At 45.5% G+C, this 20,381-nt stretch overlaps 1 protein-coding gene and 2 long non-coding RNA genes across 5 annotated transcripts; 2 read left to right on the top strand and 1 right to left on the bottom strand.

The window, feature by feature from the left end:
• Positions 1-1,126: 1,126 nt before the first annotated feature.
• On the bottom strand, positions 1,127-20,381 carry C8A (complement C8 alpha chain). Of its 2 annotated transcripts, none has more exons than XM_068198846.1 (11): positions 20,162-20,381; positions 18,024-18,120; positions 16,935-17,079; positions 15,702-15,846; positions 13,952-14,141; positions 12,508-12,708; positions 10,965-11,205; positions 6,522-6,650; positions 5,749-5,906; positions 3,493-3,715; positions 1,127-1,587 (listed from the first exon to the last, which is right to left on the bottom strand). In XM_068198846.1, exons 1-11 carry the CDS (start codon positions 20,272-20,274, stop codon positions 1,436-1,438), a joined length of 1,794 nt encoding a protein of 597 aa, XP_068054947.1. In that variant the 5' UTR covers positions 20,275-20,381; the 3' UTR covers positions 1,127-1,435. The 2 variants fall into 2 exon arrangements, with proteins under 2 accessions (XP_068054947.1, XP_068054948.1); XM_068198847.1 differs by lacking the exon at positions 1,127-1,587 and adding an exon at positions 1,613-2,171.
• On the top strand, positions 7,031-13,387 carry LOC137478797 (uncharacterized). Of its 2 annotated transcripts, XR_011001798.1 has the most exons (3): positions 7,031-7,220; positions 7,384-7,448; positions 12,779-13,387. It is a non-coding gene; the product is annotated as an uncharacterized lncRNA (long non-coding RNA). The 2 variants fall into 2 exon arrangements; XR_011001797.1 differs by lacking the exon at positions 7,384-7,448.
• On the top strand, positions 15,842-18,392 carry LOC137478798 (uncharacterized). Its single transcript, XR_011001799.1, has 2 exons — positions 15,842-16,645; positions 16,681-18,392. It is a non-coding gene; the product is annotated as an uncharacterized lncRNA (long non-coding RNA).

Here is a 20,381-nt window from a genome sequence, read left to right as displayed (position 1 = left end):
AAATTCCTGCCCTTGGGAGCAAATTCCTCTCTGGGTGAACAGCTCCTTCACCTGGAATAGCAAGGTTGGCCCAAAAGGCCACAGCTTTGCCCCCCAGCAAAGGGATTTTTCACAGAACGATCCATCTCAGGAGTTGAGACAGCATGGTTTGTTGTTTTCAGCCCGTAGTTTCATTTACAAGCAAAAAAAAAAAAGTGGTGAAAAAACTGGCCTTTGGCAAACATGCCCACAGAAGAAAATATGGGGCCAGATCTTCAGGTGCCATAAATCAGCTGCAGTGAAGGAGCAACAACTGATTTACATCAGCTGTGTGTCAGCCTGTAAATCCCCACTGACACACATTTGAAAAACAAGCATTTCCAAGCACCTGAGCAATTTCTTTCACTAAACCACCATTCCTTTCTACTCCCTCTCTCCATTCAGATTCCTACAGAAGGGCTGCTTTGTGCTTTGAGGTTTTGGTGTTGTTGTTGTTCATAATGCCTGATTCCTTCTCAAGGCTTTTTTTCCCCCCTTCTCCCCCTGCAATGAAAAGCTCAGTAAAATGAAGTGCCATTCGCCTTCCGTCCATCCCGGGTTTTTGTGGCAGTTCATTAAGAAGAGGGAGCTGCAGGCTCTCGCCGTGGTCTCTGGACACAGTTCAATACTGTGTGCATTCTTGTGCTGAGATTTACGTCTCACATTCAAAAAAGCCCCTTAAATCAAGCAGCCTGTTAGCATCTTCTCAGGCTCTGTGTGCCTGGGAGATAAAATGCCTGCGTGCTAATAGTCAATTCATCACTGATCTTACAGAGGAAAAGCCTTTGCTTGTGTGGGAACATCCTCTGCCGAACGGTTGCGTTCGAGCCTCTCTATTTATTGCTTTATTTATTTATTTAAAATTCCTCATCAGCTTGGGCTTACATTCCGCAAGGATGCTTCGGCATCTTTAGGCTGAAGCCTTCTCCGTGCAGAGCAGCATATGGCTTTGCTGCAAAGGCAGCCCTGGCCAATATGCTGGACTCACAAATCTGACAGTGCCAACTTACAAAAGTTTCGTGGTACATATGTCAATACCAACTGCATAGATCGTGAGCTCATCCTCTGTTTCCCAAAGGAAAATATACAAACTCCCTGGGAGTCAAGCTCAGTTGTGTAAACACTCGCAGTGAATTTATTTCATGACACGCTGTAGCCCTGTGGTCACCCAGCAGCTCCACCACTTTTGGGTGGATTCTGTGCCACCTCCTGTGCTGCTGCAGCAGTGCTGGGCACTGGTGGGGCTCCCATCACATCTGGTGGGGCAAAACCATGGAAGCACTTGGTCAGGTTTGACACAGTGAATCCAGCACATCACCGGTCAATTATTCCTCCCAGGGGTAATTCCATCGCACTCCTGGAGTATTTACAGCCCAGCCCACGTTCCAAACCACCCCATCCCAGGCACCTTGGGCTTTCAGCAGGCTCTGCTCTGGAGGGCTCTCCCAGCACAGGGCTGCCCGCCGTGCTGCGGGGCAGGGTTGGAGCACTGCCGGCTGCGCCGCGCCGTCCCCGCCTGGCACGGGGACCAGCCCGACCAGCAGCTCCAGCGCCCGTCCGTCTCACCACCTGGGGACACGCAGAAAATAAAGGGGAAAACAAACAAAAAAAAGGGATTTCAGGTCTGGCTGAAACTTCTCTGGATAGGGGCTCCCTGCTCTATGCCAGCCAGGCCCAGGCTGTTGAGATCAAGGCACTTTGAAGCCAGGGCAGATGAATCAGCATCACCCCAAACACCTACAGCTGTTTCTTGTCCATCTCATCTGAAACCCTCTGCCTTGGTTTTCCTTTCCCAAAGTGCAGCTCACACCTCTCTCTGCAGCATCGTGCTTGCCTCTGGCCAAGGCAGAGGGACAGAAGTCCCCTAACGCTGTGGGGATGTTGTGAAAAGTCCTTTTGGAGATGGGTCATTTCAAAGCTTTTTCATTACAGTACAGACGGAGTTGTCAGGAGCGGTCGATACTATGGATTATGGCGGTGCTCCTGAATGATGGGAATGCTTGATGGCTGTCATTTACTGTCGCTTTTTATTTACTCATCTGGCCTTCATGCCTGGCTTGGGCACTTTATTAATCCAGACAGTGCAAATGGATGTGTGTGCTCTTACTTAGTGCTGGCTGGGAAGCTGCTTTTCCATCTGCTGGAACATTGTGCTTTAAAAAAAAAAACATTCGTTTGGTCTTAAATGAGTTTTGCAGTTGAAAAGTTGAAACTAAAAATTGCCCATGAGCTTAGAAGTGTGCCTGTCCCCAGTGTTGCTAAAATCAAGGAGCACAGGGCTGGCTGGTCCAGTGCTCTGCTTTGGTGGCAGGTCCTGGGCTTCCCAAGCAAATTCCTGAGACTTGGAGCCAACTTAAAGAACCTGAGCTTTTTAAAGAAACCCACTTCATAGTGACTGAAGCAAAGCTTTGGCATTCAGCCTCACAAACCATCTCCCCAGCTCTGCTCCAACTCCTTGTCTCATCACAGCTTTGATTTCCTGCTGGTGAGACCCCAGTGATGAGCCCACAGTTGAAGGCCTGGAGCTCTGCCTGGTGGAACTGCTCTGAAGATGGATTTTTCTGCCAGCTTTATGTGCTGAGATTTAGATTTTTTTTTTTTTTTTCTTTTTAGTCATCATGAATCAGGACAAAAATATCCAGAGAGAACTGCAACTTTTTTTGGAAATGAAAGAGCCTGTTCCGACCCCAGCTTTTTTTGCTACCCACTTAACTTTTTAGGATAGTATAGAAAGTGACAAAGAAAACATAAATATAAGCCTGTCACTTTGGAAAAACATATTTTTTCACCCCAAAATAGACACTCCAGTCAAAATGCATCCCAGGAGAGGGTGGGAAATCTGGCAATGTAGCAATTTTTTACTAAAACAGCTTTTTTGGTGGCACGTTGTGTGAGCAGTTGCTTCACCTGAGCCTTCCCTTCCCTTCCCTCCCCTTCCTGCCTGCTGAAGTTTGTGCTCTCCCCCTTGGAGCAGCCATCCTTAGTGGGATGCCACAAGCCCTCCAGAGGATTTCCTGGATTTAATCCAGTAATTAAACAGCCTCATTTCCACTACACTATTTATATAATACTAAATTATAGAATGGTTTGGGTTGGAAGGGAACATCTCATTCCAACCCCTCTGCCATGGGCAGGGACACCTTCCACTATCCCAGGCTGCTCCAAGCCCTGTCCAGCCTCACCTTGGACACTGCCTGGGAAGGGACAACCTGTGCCAGGGCCACATCACCCACACAGGGAAGATTTTCTTCTTCATATCTAACCTAACCCTGCTCCTTTTCAATCTAAAGCCATTCCCCCATCTCCTGAGCTGCTCATCTCAGTCCCTTGCAGGGCTGCTCGGCATAGCGCAGCAACAAAATACAGAAGGGATTGATGTGTGGATGCCAGGAGCTGTCGGTTTAGCCGCGTGGAGGGGGAAATCCATCCCCTTTGGCGCCTTTCCCCCTCCCCTGCTGCAGGCTGGGCTCTCACCTGGGCGCTCAGTGTGCTGGCAGGCGGGTCCTCTGTAGCCAGGGCGGCACTGGCAGGAGCAGGTGTCACCCACCAGCACGGGCTCCCCGTTGTTGAGGCACGGCCCGCAGCGGCAGGGGCTGAATTCCAGCAGGAACTCATCCAGAGCCCTCTTCAGGTGCTGCCCTTTGCTCTCCATGCGGCCGAGGTTGCTCCTGCGGAGGATTTCGTGGATGGGCTGCAGCTGCGGGGGATGGAGATGGATGGCATGGAAACAATTTCAGCTGGGCATCGACTGGGATGCTGTGACATTGCTGGATGAATTCAGGACTTGGGGAAAAACTCATTTGTCTTCCTCGACAGCTGCATGTACATCATGCAAATGTGTTGCTGCCCCAGCGAGGAGCCACCGTTCCAAAACCTTCCTCATCTTGGAGGTTTGTGTGGGATTGGCTTTTCTGGACATGCTTTGGGGTTTTAGTAGGGATTTGAATGATAAATTAAAACACCCCAGTAAGCCCATTTTTTTGACTGATTTCTTAGTGCTGTCACAATCCCTGAGATTCTTGCATGCTCTTTGCCTTTTTGAAGAAAATGTTTTGGTAAGAGCTTTGGACAGAGGGTGTCATCAAAATTTATTGCCACCCTATCCCTTGCAGTGGCCAGATTGTGAAATATCCAGTAAATGCTGAGAATGAGGAATTTTGCCTATATATCTTTTGCCCTTTGATGTAGTGAAATAATACTGTCATCTACAGCTTTGGGAATGTAACTCTCTCATCATATTTTCCAGCAGCACAATCCAGTTCCTAGATACCAGTCAGCAAAAATAGTCCAGTTTGGGCAGCAGTTATAACTTGCCCAACTGAATATTAACATTCAATGAGTATTAAAGCTAAAAACTTGGGACTGTGTGAGGACACATTTACATTTGTCCATTAATGCACCTGTGCAAATGCTCCCTGTCTAGGCCAGGAAATTATTTCAGGGAAGAGCTGGGTGTCAGCTCACTGTGCAAGGCACCGTGAAAGTGATTTCTGGGGAGGCTCAGGATCAGCTGAGCTTTGGGAAGAGCTCTTAGGCAAATTTGCACAAGCCTGTTTGACAAACTGAGGGCACTGCAGATAAGAGCTGCTGAAGTGGCCCCTCTGGTTGCAGGGTCACTGCTCAGCTCTGGAGCAGAGAGGTCAGTGCATGGTTTACTGGAAAATAGAGAGGTCAGAGCATGGTTTACTGGAAAACTGCAAGAAATCTTGCCCAGAATTAATGAGAACTTGTGCAAAAAGGTGAATAACCTGCAGCTGGAACTGAAAGCACTTCTGTTTTATCAGATCTTTCTGCCACTTGCTGCTGCCCAGGAAGGCTTGCACAGTCCTTCTTGCCCTGCCAATAACACAGATAATTCCCAAATCCATTTTCCCTTCTCCCACTCTCTGTCAGAGCTTTCAGACCTGTTTTCAAATGAAGACAAGAGGGACAGAAATGGCAGCATGTCCCTGCCACGATAGAGATCCTTCCCCCCACACTCCACAGCTTCTGCTGGAGCAGACTGGTGATCTTGGCATCTTGGGATACTTGTGGTCCTGCTGACCACAGCTGAGGAGTTGTGACCACCCCCTCGTGCCTCTGCCAGTTCTACCCTGGATTATTTGTTTGTAGGATTGCCCTTCTCTGTCCCTTTCCATCCCCTCTGCTTGCACTCATCTCCTCCCACCCCAGAAGCCCTATAAGATGCTTCAGTGATCTTCCCATCTTATGGGGCATCCAGTGAAACAAAAGGGAGACTACAGCCTGGCTGATTCTTATGGCCTTCTTTTTGGAGTGTGAAGAAAGACAAAACCCACCTGACAAAGTAGCCAGGAGCTCCCTGCTCAGAGAACTCCTGGAGGGGGGCTGTCATTGCAGAGCTTTTGCTGGGTAACAAAACACCTTCCCCAGGCCCCCATGAGTCCCCTGCTTATACAGGAGGGTGAACAGCATCAGGGAGAATACTAGGGATGAATACAACTGCAATTCATTGTGAAGCTGTTGGGGAACACATCAGAAACTTAACCTGGCACTAATCCAGCATTAAGCTCCTTGTCTGTCTCCCTGTGGATGCAGTCAGTGGGAGATGTACTCCCCATTGTGAAATGAATAAGAGGTTACCAGATCAGTGGCCCATTACATTTAATCTTGTTCTGTGATGGGATCACAATAAAAATACGAAATGATCTGCTCGACTACACTTTCATTCCTTAGAGCAGCAGAGTTTCTTCAACTGCAGAAAAGCCTTACCTGGAAATCAATAACAGCAGGATTATATTTTAATGACCTGCCCCAGTGACGATACATTTTGCCATCCCAACTCTTCAGGAGCCCTCCACTGTAACTGGTATCTCCCCCTCTAATCCGGGGAATAATATCTTCCACAACTGCACCGTGGCTCTCAGCATCTGCAGAGTTGAATTGCACACGTATTATTCAGCTGCTGTTTCCACACAGGCTCCAGAAGCTGCTCAATGGAGGTGAGATCAATCATGCAGGGGGCTATCAGGGGGCTGCCTCCCGGGATCGATGTGAGCTCAGTGCTCCCTCCCTGGGGGGTGAGCCCTGCCACCTTATCACAAGGTGACAAGTTGAGCATCCCAAATCCTCTAAGCTGATCAGACCTGAAGAGCCTGCACTCCTCCAGCCTTGGTTTCTGGGTAGGACATGGGCAATAGATCACACTGTCTATAGCCCATTATGAAATGTACAAATCTGGGTGCTCCCACCCTCTTTGAGTACTTCTTAGAGTCAGTCTGTCATTGCTGTGGACTGCAGCCTCCTAGCCACCCCACAGCCTCTGTTTCTAATCCAGATACTGCTACATTAATTCCTGCTCTTTTAAGAGGGATCAGTAGTTCTGGAGACGTGGACCCAAAGCTTTTGTGGTCCCACCTTGTCTGGGGGATGGCACCAGAGCTCTCTTCCTCACACCTTGCGTGACCCTACACAAACCTCTGTGCCCAAGCGACCAAAAGAAGTGACCCAAGGAGCCTCAACAGACCCCTGCCCTGCTGCTGTACCAGTATTCAGGAGTCCTTTCTGTTTGCAGTCAGAGTGTGTCAGAGTTGCACCCAGATCCAGGCTCTCCTTGCTGGCTGTAATGCCAAGGGACAGGCCAACACAGGCACTTATCTCCTCAATGCTGATGGCTGCAAACCAGAAAGTAGACAGGTAAATTCAGTGACTCGTGATGTTCATTTTCCTACTTCTGTCATTGAAGAAAAGATTCAGTTACATTCATGGCTTTTATTTTGAAGTCAAAAGCTATTCTGGGTAGAGGACAGTGGAAAACCCCAATATTTTATTGGGGTATATTGGACTTATCATATAATAGGTGTAAAAGTTGTTTCCTTGGAAAATATTAGAAGAAAGTAAAAATCTTGAGGCTTCAGGCACAAATGTCCCTGTTTGATCTATATATTTAACAACAAACTTTGGTTTTTTTCACAGACTAACTCATAGCTATGGTAAAGCCAGGAAGAGCAGCTGAAATCAATAGATCCTCACTAATTTTCCTAAATTCAGGATCTGGCCCACCCATTAATGGCTTGAGCAGCACCTTAAGGTGTACCTTAGAAAAGGTGTGTGTGCTGAGAGCTGCCAGAGCTTTCCTGCATGCTGCTGCCAGCGCCACCACATAGATCATGAAAATATGTAACTGGAGAGCCATGAAGCGACTGCAGAGGGGAGAAGGGAGCTAATGAGGTGGTTTCACCAAGGTAAGCAATGTGCATATTTCATACAGCCTGGTTTTATGTAAGCACTTCAGTGTACTGCAAATATAAGGCCGTCCTCTTCAGTAGTTAAAAAGCCCATTGATTTCAGTAAATGCAGGTATTGTAAGTAATAGGTAACTTTTATATTGCTCTTTTTTGTCAAGAGGACCTTAAAGTGTTTTCCAAAGAAGCCTGGTGATCCGTAGCATGGTTTTGAAAGGAGGCACAGAGGTCAGTGGGGTTTGTGTGTTGGGGTTTAATGGTCTGAAGTTTAAACCTCTGTCCAAGTCCCACCCTGGAGCACTGTCTGCTGAACAGCCTCACCTCAGCACTGGAGAGCAGGGCCTTGCTTGTGTTTAAAATATTGCTCAGACACTCGTGGCTCTGGTTTTGTGGAGTTATGGAATGGTCTGGGTTAAAAGGGACCTTTAAGGGCCATCTGGTCCAGCCCCTCTCCCTCATGAGCAGAGACATCTTCAACTACACAAGTTTGTTCAGAGCCCAGCCCAACATGGCCTTGAATGTGTCTAGGGATGGGACATCCACCATTTCTCCAGGCAACTTGTGCCGGTGTTTCACCAACCTCATTGTAAAACATGTCTTCTTTAATCTACATTGACCCTCTTTTAGTGGAAAACCATCATCCCTTGTCCTGTCACAACAGGCCCCGATTAAAACCTGTCTTTCTAATGTCTTTTAAGCACAGGAAGGTTACAATGAGGTTTCACTGAAGCCTTTTCATGCCCAGGCTGAACAAACTAAATTCACTCAGCCTTTTCTCATAGGAGAGGTTCTCCACTCCTCTAACCTTTGTGGCCCCCTCTGGACTTGCCCCACCAGTTCCACGTCTTTCCTGTGCCGGGGACTCCAGAGCTGGATGCAACACTGCACGTGGGGCGTCACCAGAGGGGCAGAATGCCCTTCCATCACCTGCACGTGGTCTTGTTGGACCTCATGATGCTCACAAGGGCCCAGAGCTTGTCCAGGTCCCTCTGGGATGTCACCTGCAAACTTGTTCCCTTCTGCACACCCTACAGGAGAGGCTCTCTGGAGCCAGCTGGGGCACAGATCTGCTTCTTGGCCTGGTGGATCCATACCCTGCTTAGGTACTCAGCATCCTGAGAAAGGGGCTGCAGGTCCTGGCTTCAAAGTGGTGAGAGCTGAAACACACTCCAGACTTGAGTTTGGAACTGCTTCCCACTGCAAAACTGGGCCCTTGAGAAAGATTAAACGTGTAGCACTCAATTACTTGTACTAAACTGTTCAACAGTTGTAAACACAGTGGGTAAAGTTCACTCACCCAAAGCAGCATGAGTGATTGCTTATCTTGGTGCTGGAGTGCCATAAAATTAAACTTGAGGAACACCCTGATTAATTGATTTGCCATGGTTCCCGTTGAGTAATTATGTTCAGCGAGGGGCTGTCGATACCATTCGCTATTGGTCGCGGCAAGATCGGGTCTTGATAAATGAAAAGTGGTTATCGCTGCAAAAGGGTGGCCTCAGTAAATATTAGTGCTCGAGGGGGGAGCCCTGATAGGTTTTTTTTTTTTTGTTGTTTTATATGATATAATTTGCAATAGTTAAATGTGCTCGAGTGATAAGATTTACTGCTGCATTTTGAATTAATCAGAATATATGAAGACTCTTTCTAATTTGCTCCGTGCATAATGTTCCTCCCATAAATGTTCTTGTAATGTGTGAACACATTATACTGTTTTCTGCTAAATAATAGAACCATAACAATCTATTTTAAAAACAAGTAATGAAAAATATTGATGGCAGAGCAACGAGGGACCTCGCTCTGACATATGTATTTATTTCACTCATGACCACATCCATATAAGCCCTTGCAGCCTGAAAGCTGGGAATGGGTCTGGCAGCAAAACTGCAGCCCTAAGCTCTGCAGTGAGCTGTGGATATCTAAAGAGAGGAGGTGATTTCATTTTCAAAATTCACGTTTCCTAAATGCTCAAATGCCAGATGCTCAGTGACCACCTAAGCTGTGTCTCATTTAGGGAGGACTCAGCCAAGGCATCTTTTTCCTGAGTTTGTGCTTTAGTCACTGGTCTATAAATAAATGAACATTCTCTGTTCCAGAGCATTTAGCCAACAGCCTCGTGGGCTGGGTGGGCCCTCAGGGTGCAGTGGTTGACCTGGAGCAATGCCATGCTCAGCCCTGTGGGGACACAGTGATGCATCTGCAGAGATTCAGACTCATCTTAGGAAGCTCTAATTTTAAGACTTCAGCACTTATATCCTGATCCTAACCATTCCTCAGGGAAGGAGGATAATCCTCTTGCAAACACAGCCTCCAAGCATGGCTGTGATCAACATTAGAGAAATTGGGGTGTTTTTTTTTTACTAAATGCTTTCAGACAGTGGCATATCAGACACTGCAGGTGGATCCTTCTGGGTCAGCACTGTGTGACACAGAGCACTGGTGGCTTTGTGATGGTGGACTTTCTGGCATAGCCTGGATTAGATGAAAATTACAGAATGGTGCTGCATTAGAATGAAAATCGCATGTCTGCTGGGGTGCATTTTTGTCTTTTGCTGGACTTCAGTATCCTTTTCTCCTAAGATAAGGCATCTCATAGCAGCAAATCTTCTTACATACACAGCAAGCACAAGATAAAGCAAAATAATAGCCTCCCTCCACATGCTCTTGATTAATTCTTCCTCTGAAATTGGCAGTCTGCTTCCTGAAGACTTGCTTGCCAAGACCTTGTTCACTTCTATATCACTCACCCTTCAAAGTGAAGGAGTAATTTGAAAAGGCATCATGTTTCCAAACATTAGAGGTTCAGGAACTTGCTGGAAATTCTCTCAATCAGTAATTTCTTGTGGAAAAATTGACATGGTTAATGTGCAGTATGGAGTGCATGGTTATCCTAATGCTGATGGGACCAAACCATTTCAGACCAGGGACAGAATCTGAGGCAGAACCATGAAAATTATTGAAATTACTGAAATTACAGCAATTTGCACCTGTTGTCTGAGATCTCAATTTCCTTCTTCATCAGTGTCTGGCCTGGAGTTACCAAGGCAGTGGTACCCTCAGCACAGCAGAGTGATGGCCCTTAGGGGAAATGGGATGTATTGCTTTGTTGACACCTTTACAAAAGTTGACAACCTGGTTATTGAGCCATATTATTGTTCTGTATCCCATGTTTTTGATTAGGAAAAATGTTACATTTTTGACTTGCTAGCAATGGCAATTCTCACGCTCTCAGCCTCTGCAGTGGGTGTTTTATGTAACTGAGATTTAGAGGTAGGGCCCTCCAGCCTCATACACTTCAATTTGTTGAGAACTGGAGCTAACAGGGGTCTGTTAGTCTCCAGATGTGACACTAAGCAGAGTGAAGTGGCAGAGGTATTGCTGAGTGCAGTGCAGTATTTCCATTTCCAGAAAATTGTGGCCCTCGCTGCGAACAGGCTGAAATGTGAGAGGGCTGATTTGCTGAGCTCTGGGTGGAGCTCAGCCTTCAAGCATTCATGGTGAACAAAGATGACAAGAAATAGGAGAAGATTAGCAAGTGACACAGAAGAAAAGGAGAAAATAATGTTCAGGTTCCTTCCTTAATGACCAAACCCTCACCCAGGTACTTTTGAAATCAGAGCAGGAAGCACATTTGGTGACACTCAAGCTAATCCCAAGCCACGTGGCCAGTAGTGCCACTAGGTTGGAAATACCAGGTTTAAAGCAGAAAGCTTAGAATAGAGGATATCTTTTGATTTTTCTGACCTTTTCTTCGCATTTCCTCCTTATTGATGACAAGGATGTACTCAAAGACACCCCCCATGGTGCCAGATGTCATGAAGTGGGTGCCGTAGTCGTTGATGAATTTGGCATACATGCCATAGTTGTAGGTGTCTGGGAGGTCCTGCAGGGAGAGCAGCACATCTTCATCCAAAACAATGTTGTCCCTTCTCATCTTGAAGCGGGCTGTCTGCACCTTGGTCACAGCTCTAATGAATCCAACCTCCTGCAGGTAAAGGAAAGAGGAGCTGCAGTCAGCATTAATTTAAACAAATGAATTTCTAGTCTTTAGGCTTGCAGGGGAAAGACTGAGTCTCTGACTGTCAGTGCATGTAAGAAAACAAGCCTGATTTAAAATGAAATAATGGTAATTCTTTTTTTAAAGTCTCTTTCTGATGTGCTGTGGAGGTGGAGGGCCTTGGGGGGTTGGATACTACGGGGGTTTGTTGATGTGTGAATATGATCAGAGTTGGGCTCCACATAATTCCCCTCCATTCTCCATTTCTGCAATTTCTTTTTCCGGTTTCCTTTCCATATTGTTTACCTCCTTTTTGCTTTTTTCACCAACTCAATGAGTGGTAAAGCACAAGGGTCAGGCCCAGACCAGCAGAGGGGAGATTCCTTGGCCAAGAGGATGCTGATGGAGGGAGCATTTCCTGGATATACCACCAGGTGCAAGGCTCCACCTCTGTATTTGCCATTGCTTTGGACAAGTCTCCACTGCAACAGGAGTAGCCCTTTAAATGATTCCTCCAAAAACTGATCATCATTTAGCTGCAAACATCATGTGAGTCTGGACAAGGGCACAGTAAATACTATAATGGTACTCATTTCAAACAGCTTTTAAGGGCATTTTAACTCGGAGAACCATCAAAGTAATTCTTCTTTATTGTTTTCTGTCAGCAGCCTGGAGAGAAGTGGGGATGGGGCACGGTAAATGTGGGAAATACCAGCACTCATGTTATTAGATTGGAAAGAGGTCATCACTGCCAGTCCATGATGCAAACACTCTGTGAGAAGTACACCCTATTATCAGGTGCTATTTTTTCACCGTGGTATTTTAACCTCATGTAAAAAGTAGCCCATTTCCCCGTCACGAGGCAGCTCGTATTAATTTGAGCAAGATATATTTGCTACAAGAGATCATTCCTTGAGGATAATTGTTTTGATCAGCATCTTGATATTCCCTCCTCCCTCATCGTCACTTTCAAGCATTTTTTATTTATGTGCTTAATGTAGCCATGAAACAGGATGGGGTGAGATGACATGTGCCGTGGCACTCCGTAATTCAATTTTATTCCCACTCCCTGTTTGCTAAAACATACCAAGAACAGCAAACAGGATTCCTAACGATCATACATTTGCAATTACATGAACAAATTAAGGTACAATTACCCTGTGTTAAAAAATGCAATTGAGAGGATAAACTGACATAAGTTACAGCCAGACCATGCGATGCACAGATGATGTGACTGGAGCAGATGCATCACTGATTTGGTTGGGTTTTTTTTTTTTTTTTTTTTTTTACCTTTGCATCATATTGTGTGAAATTCTTCAGGGATCCTTTGCCACCTGATAAAGTGAGGCCCAGGTTTAACATGAGATCTGCACCTCCAGGCCCAATTCCAATGGTGAAGCCCGTTGTTTTGGATTTATCACTTTTAAGGGCGTCAAGCAGGTCCTTTGAATCATCGTAAAACTCAAAAGCAAATCCAGAATCAGCATGAGCCTAAAATGAAAGGAGCAGACATTAATTTTTCAGGTGCTTCCCTTCCTTTTTAATCTCTATTTTCTTGAAGGAATACCACTGTTAAAGCCCATGATGCTCCTGACAGCACCAGCACTGACTTCAGTGAATGTGGAATAAGGAATTAAGTCCCGAGCTATTTCATTTGGAAATATGTGATAAACGTGGATAAAGCCAAGCATTTTGCTTCTCCCATCTCCAAGCAGGGGAAAGGTTTGTGTTTAGCCACTCAAAGCCAGAGCTGGTAATGGTACCTATTAAGACAGCCTGACACTTCCCATTATAAAACCCTCCTTCCAGTTCCTTATAGCTCTGCCAAATCCTAATGATTTGGACTGAGTTTTTTTTCTCACCAGCCTGCTTCTGGATGAATTTATTTAGGAAAAGAAAAATTCAACATCTATTTACAATGGCAAGGCTAGAAAACAAACATTGTTTTGCCTGTGTTTTAGAGAAGTGACCTTTTCCTTGACAGCTCTACTTTGCTGGCACGTGGAATCGAGCAGCTCTGCTGAGTCTGAGCTGTGTCATTTGCCAGCTCTGTAAAAAGCCAGCCCCACTGTTCAAACTGGAGACTAAGGGACTCTGCCTGCTGGGAGGGCATGAAAGCTACTTGCATTGAGTAGTGTTTCCCAGGAATAATGTGTTTTCTTTCATTCATTCATGTCAGAAAACACGATAAATGTTTAACAGTGTGGCCAAGGCATCCACTTACGATGTGGGAGACCCAAACTGAATCCTTGCTCTGCTTGGATCAGTATCCAACATCAGACATGACCTTATGGACTATAGGTGTTGTGATCCCTGGTGATGGGTGTCAGGATCTCTGTCTCACTCAGAATTCAGATTTATGCCCCCTGTAGCCATGCCATAGACTTAAAATGCTTTCAAAGACTGAACCAGCAGCACTGTTACTATTTTACACATGGCCAGCTCCATCCCTAGAGAGGCAAAAGGCCTGTGCAAGCTCTACAACTCCTTAATAGCAGAATTTAGAGAAAACACCTCTCTCTTGGCTCTGCCTGGGCCAGAGGAAGCAGTGGGGATGCCTGGCTGATACAGCACGTGCATTCCTTGAGGCGCCGCAAACCAGCATTTACAACACCGAGTGCCTGTTGAGGTACCTTAACGACAGCTACAGAGAGAATGTACCTGATATCTCTGTGGGAAGTTTGTCATTTTTGCTGGGGAATTGCTGCTAAATTTGGCCTCCTGCAGCACTCACCAGGAACTGGTAGACGTGGAAGTTGTAAGGCTTGCGGAAATACTTCTCGTCCTCCCCGTAGTGCAGGCGCTCGCAGGCAGCGTCGTACCGCAGCTCCCGCCACTCCCCGTTGTACACGTACTCACAGAGCCCCCCAAAAAACCCGGGGTCGTAAATGTTCTGCCTCCCTTCCTGTGTCAGGATGTTGTATCTTGGAGAGAGGTAGCATTCAGGAGTTTATCCATCATTCCCCTTTTATTTCCTCGGTCTCTGTCACAGGTTCTCCTGACACTAGGGGTTATCTATCCTCAGGCCTCCTGAGGGACTGGAATAGAACTTAAAGCTGGGTTGGGTTTGTTATCTCGTTGCTGTCTCCTTTCCAAAGCTACCAGGAGGCAAACAGCCATTTTATTTCCAAGGCATTAGTTTGGGCTCGCATGTGAGAAATGGAAGAAATCAGTGAAGTTGCCCAGCCCCTCCCAGCAAGTACGGCTATGAAAGTCCCAAAGTTCTGGAATTCCTCCAGGTTCCTCTTGAGCCCAATGCATCTCATTGTCACAAAGTGCTTCCTGGCATTCTCTGCAATTATTTTCTGTCTTAATTTAATCTCTTTCTTTTTAATAATGGTCCCGTTTCTCAGGGTAGTTAACACCCTCCCTAGACATGAAGCCTGTGCTTTGCCAAGTCTGTCACTTATTATTTCCTTATTCCTCCTTCTTCCTGCTCTCCAGCCCTCACAGCTGCTGCCCTCTGAAATCCCTCCTATTACTTAGTATTCCATGTAATTCCATGGCCCAAAATGAAAGCTTTATTCAAACTAGACAGCAGCACTGCTCTTCTCAACAGGGAACCATCTTTAGGACTAAGATAGCAAATGCCGTTGCTTTTGTGTGTTCTGCAGGAGAAACACTTCAGAGAGCAGAATTTAACAGGGTTCTCAGTGGAAATTAATGCATGCCTTGTAAAACTTTTGATGGACCCTCCCAGGCCCTGGGCCAGGAAGACATTTATCTCATGGACTCCAGAGAGTGTTGGATCGAGCTGATGGGAAAGTTGCACAATGGCTGGCCGCATTCTCATCCTGTAGCCCACGTTCATAAAATCCTACAATGGTTTGGGCTGGGAGGGACCTTAAAGATCATCTCATTCCAATCCCTCTGACACAGGGCAGTGTTCTCCAAGGGAAACTGAGCAGTAGCTTGGTTAAAATACAAGTTTTTCAACAAGAGTGTCACAGTGACAGTTTGCCTTTCAGTTTCATTTTATTCCGGATTTCTCTTTTGCCTGTATTACCTAATCAAAATTTGAAACTGAGTGGGGAAACACTTTTCATGGATAGGAGTATTTACATATACTCGTGTGGAGCTCAGGGTCTCTGCCTTGAATCTGTGCTCTGAAGTCCTAAATCCTGGAGTTAAATCTCCTAAAGGATGAATGCCAGCAGGGTGCTGCATCTCCAAAATCTGCTGTTTGCTTTAGTCTCTTTTAGCAACTGGAGAAAGCTGTGAGATAACTGGGATCTACTTTTTCAGGAGTATAAAAAGGGCATCACAAATACTGTGGCCAGGTGATGGATCTGAGACAGAATTTGAACTAAAAGGTGGAATGAACCCTCATTGCTACTCATAGTTACATGGGACAGCACCTCCCCTTTGGGTTTTGTACAGTGCCCTATCAATTCATGGATCACTGCTATTACTAAGGAAGAGCAATATGAGAAACATAATCCTGTTTTGATTGCAAGAGGAGCAGCTATTGATTAATTACTCACCCTTGGACTATTTTTTCCACCCCTGGGATTGGGAACAGATGTTCACAAGGGCTTTCAATATCTTCATCCTCACAATTATCCTCATCAGACCCATCTCTGCAGTCTCTGTCTCCGTTGCACACGAGATGCCGTTGAATGCAGCGCCCTAAAGTGCACAGATGCAGGCAGTAGCTTATCCACCCTCCAGAAATCCTGGCTGGCGGCTTGCATTGACTGTGCTGTTTTTCACCCACATCTCAAGGCCACAAGAAGTCGTGCTGCGTGTTAAGCACGGCGTTATTCCATGAGGAATTGGCTTTTCCAAGCTTCTGGGACCTAAACACAGCACAGAGTCCAAGCTGGCCCCTCTCATGGGCTTCTATCAGGTGGGAATCAAGGAGAGCTCACCTCGCTGCCCTGACTTTATTTTCTAAAATCACACTCTTGGAAAGTTGCTGTAGGAATAGCTTCATCCTTTGGCTTTAAGGAATTTAATTCCATCATATTAAAGTGCAAGGTTTCCTCTTCCCATTGCAGGAGGCATTTTAGGGAGTTTATTGCAATAATTAATTGCAAGAATGGATATTTGCAGGAAAGGCAATGTAGAAGGGCTTTTGTTTCTGGGAGCGTGGAGAAAGCCTTGAGGAGGGAACTGGCACTGCTTAATTTACCCCAGTGCAGTGATGATAACCTGCCTCAGCTGATGAGCTGGTCATGGAGCTGGCCTGTGGCTCCAAATTTCGATAGAATTTTCATTAAATGCTCGGGAAGGAAGTTTGAGCCATTTGTGTAGAAACAAAAATCTGTCAAGGCTAGTCAAAGTTTCAGAGAACAGCAGTTTTATACCCTAATCCTCAGAGCTGGAGGTGGCTAAAAATAACTAAATCACCCCAACAGATTGCTGGTTGGATTGATGATTGAACTCTGTCTCTAGCAGGGAAGAACGTGGCGCGTTGTGGAGCGTTGTGCCCACAGAGGGGAGTGTGAGCACACAGCACAGCAGTTAGAGCAGAATATTCCTACTCTCTTTGTTCCACTGAAAAATTCACATTCTCCATGTCACACAGCCTTCTTTTCTACCCAAATCTGAGTGCAGCATGGATGGATTTCTGTAAAAGTGAGGGGGAAAACACTGAAGAGGGGAAATTCCCTGTTTTCTCTTGTACTGGTTCACCCTCCTGCTGCCCAGGGCAGGGGACTGATACCCCCAGGACCAAAACCTCTCTGGCAGGGGTTTGTGCCTGGCTCACTCACCTGTTTCCTTGCACTGGAAGTCCTGCCCACACCCTGGTGGCCCTGAGCACGTTGTCTCAGCTTGACAGGCTTGCTCATCCCAGAGGTGCCCCGCGCAGCGTTGCCCTCCAAACTCCGCTGGCTGCACCAGCCGCCGGTACCGGTGCTGCACAGAGACACAACCACGTGTGTCCCCCACAGACATCCCCTCCACAGGCCAGAAAGCAATCAAAACTATCATTTTAATAGGTGCTCCTATTTTTATGTGTGTGTGTGTGTGTGGCTTGAAGACTTTTTGCATGATAAAGGCAGGAGAGTCAGCAGAGAGTTGGGAGCTCAGATTTGCCTGGAGTTCATACATGTGAACTTAGAGGGGGCTGGAATGGCTGTTTAAAAAATATCTCTATTTTATACCTTGGAAAAATATGGCATTTTTCCAGCTGCATATGCTTTGTCCTGCAGTGCACCAGGCTCAGATGGACACAGACGCTAATTACAACACTGATCCTGCAACATTTCTGTTGGATTATTAATGAGAATTGCTGCTCTTTAAACTAGAAAGGGGGGAAAAAAAGAAAGGGAGAAAAGCCATATTATCTACAGATAATATACTGTCTATAAGCACAGGAACAAAAAAGGCAGGGATAAGATAAACTCAGTAGAAAGCAGAATTATGTCAGGTATGTGAAAATAAATTCTCAAACTGTGAAGACATATGTGAAATGATATAAAAATATGAGAACAGGAGCTGATGTATGAAGGCTGCTTCTAATTTCTTTTTACTGGACTATTTGCATTGAGAATCAGGGGATACTTAATTAAATCTGAGACAGAAAAGGAAGAATGTCTCAGGCAACTATTCTGGCCTGATTCTTCCACCATTTGCCTTGATTTTGCTTTTCCTGTTCTGCTGCCTCCAATGAATTTATTCCCCAGTTTACACCAGGGTAAATAAGAGCCTCTCTAGCAGAGGAGCATTTCCATCATATTTGGATGAGTTTACTGGATGCTTCAGAATGATGAATATGTATAATATATATAATTAATGTGTGTACATCCTCATCACAGACTCATCTGAAGAGAAATGAATACATTACAGTGGATCCTTACTTTTTTCTCTTGGCAAGGGAAGCAATCAGTCCATCCTGACCACTGGCTCAGCTGACAGTCAACAGGAGCTGGAGAATTAACATCTCTGCTGCTCCTTCTAGGGAGGGGAAGAAAGAGTGGTCTAAGGTCTTTGAAGCTGTGTTTTGAGCAGGGCTGAAGGCTGGAAGGGGGAAAATTATCTCTGTGTGTGTGTTTTTCCACCAGGAAGCTGGTTTGTATGAAATGGGAAGCATCCCAAGATGTCCCATCCAAGTATTCACCATCAGAATCGAGCAGGGCCTGCAGGTGCAGTACCTGGGGATTTTGTCTTGGCATTCCTGCTCTCCCAAGACATCTTTGCCCTTTCCAATAGGTAGATTGCAATTTAAATATATATATATATTTATGACCACCATCCTGTGTAAACAGAAGCAGTATCGTGAAGAGACAGGTTTTAGAGAAAAGCTAATTTTTTGCCTTTCTTTTCAGAAGCACATCACAATCTCCAGGAGCAGGGATGTTTATCACTACTAAGCCTATTTTAACATCACTTTCTTTACACCCCTGTGAGCTCATGGTCAGGATTTTTCCTGGCCACTGTGAAATCAGATCCTGGTTTCCACGGGCTTTGTGGAGGGGTGGGATTGGCTGCACCAACAGTGCTGAGAGAAAAAGGTACAAAGGACCTTGACTAAGAATTTGTTGGTTGAGTATTTCTAAAGCAAAATGCACAAATAATGAGGAGAAGAAAATAACTAAAGGAATATTATGAAAGGAGAAAAGGGCAAAGGTATGGTATTGTGGTGGCTCTTGGGTCAGACTCTGCACATATTCTGAATGTCACTACACAACAGCCAGAAAATACTTCTCCTGCCTCCCAGCCCAGTCATTACAATCTCTAGTTCTGTCTCTACTCCTAAAACCTTCATTTGTATGAGCCATTTCTTTGTCTTGAGGAGCAATCTGTGGCATGCAAATACAACTCTGCGTTGGCCACAGCCTTCAATGCATTTTGAGGGTTTATTGCAAGTCAGAACATTATTATTTTTATTATTATTTTGTGATTAACTAATGAGCAGTCTGTTTTACTTTACAAGACTGCAGTCCAGAGAGAAATATTGATAATTAGCAGAGGAATGTAGCTCATGAGGGATTCATCAGAGGCTGGGGAAGAGAGATTTACTGAATGAGAGCCACAGCAGCTCAGTATGGGAGCCTGTGGGTGCAGATCCGTGTGTGAGGTGAAAACCCAGGAGCCTGCAGGTGAGCCCAGAGCTGGAGGACGTGCAGGTATTGATGCCTTCCTGCTCTGACAGGACGATTTGTGGGCTGCATCCTTCAGCACTTTGCAAAGTACTTAATTGGCTCACCTTCGATTGGATTTCACATTTACCTCTTCATTATTCTGCCTTGTTTGATAAGTTCATCAAACATCAAAAATCTTGTCTTTGTTCATTTTGAAAAGGGATTATCGGAATAAGCCTTCATAATTAAGTGTATCACTACCACAGTTTTTTTCCTTTCCGCCTTCTCCTTGTCTCCATGTTCCAATTATCACTGATACCTTTTTTTGATCCTCCTAAATCATATTTGCCTTTACAAGCTTGAAATTAATAGCTGTAGAAAAAACCCTCCACCCATTTCCCTATCATGACACTATAGCTTTGGAAAAAATGTAACATGTTTATTCCTTTCCTTCAAAGCCCAAGTGACACTCAGGTTAAGAATATTGTTCATGGGGGAAAAAAAACTGAAGTATGAGGATCTGGCTTGGACAGAAAACTGGGTTATTCACATGCACTTGTTAGCTTCGTGTTGTCGAGTGTAAAATAATTAGAATGCAAAAGAATATGAAAAATATTAACTCATAAATCATCCTGTATAGAGAATTCATTTCAAGTGCCCAAACCCAGCCTGTTAATTTCGGTAAGGAAGTTTAAAGAGGCTTAATAGTCATCTGTAAAAGGAAAACTGTTGTGCAAACAGTTCCTTTAAGAAGGAATTATGATGCCTGGCTTGGTCTTTGGACAGCTGCCAATTTTTAATTTTTTTTTTCCCTAGTAGCTTTGTGCACATGCCTCAAGTCAGGACAAAACTGATGGGCTGACTGACGTGCTGGTAATTCCTGTGTGGAAATCTGGGGAAGGGAACAGACTTACCTGTGGGAAGGCAGTGCCTGGAGCTCCCTGCACACCGTGGCCTGGGTTGGTGTTAAAGCCAGTGGGCACATGGACAGGATCAAGGGACAGAGCTGAGCCAGCCTCCACCACATTGCTTTGCCATAGGTAAACGTTTGCTATAGATCAGCTGCAAACCAAAGCTTTTAAGTTTTCAGGACTGCTGGAAGGAGCATGGAGCCCACCAGGCTCTGAAATGCTG

This window comes from Anomalospiza imberbis, chromosome 9 (assembly GCF_031753505.1).
Source record: "Anomalospiza imberbis isolate Cuckoo-Finch-1a 21T00152 chromosome 9, ASM3175350v1, whole genome shotgun sequence".
NCBI classification, from domain to species: Eukaryota; Metazoa; Chordata; class Aves; order Passeriformes; family Viduidae; genus Anomalospiza; species Anomalospiza imberbis.
This window is presented reverse-complemented; position numbering and strand designations above follow the sequence as displayed.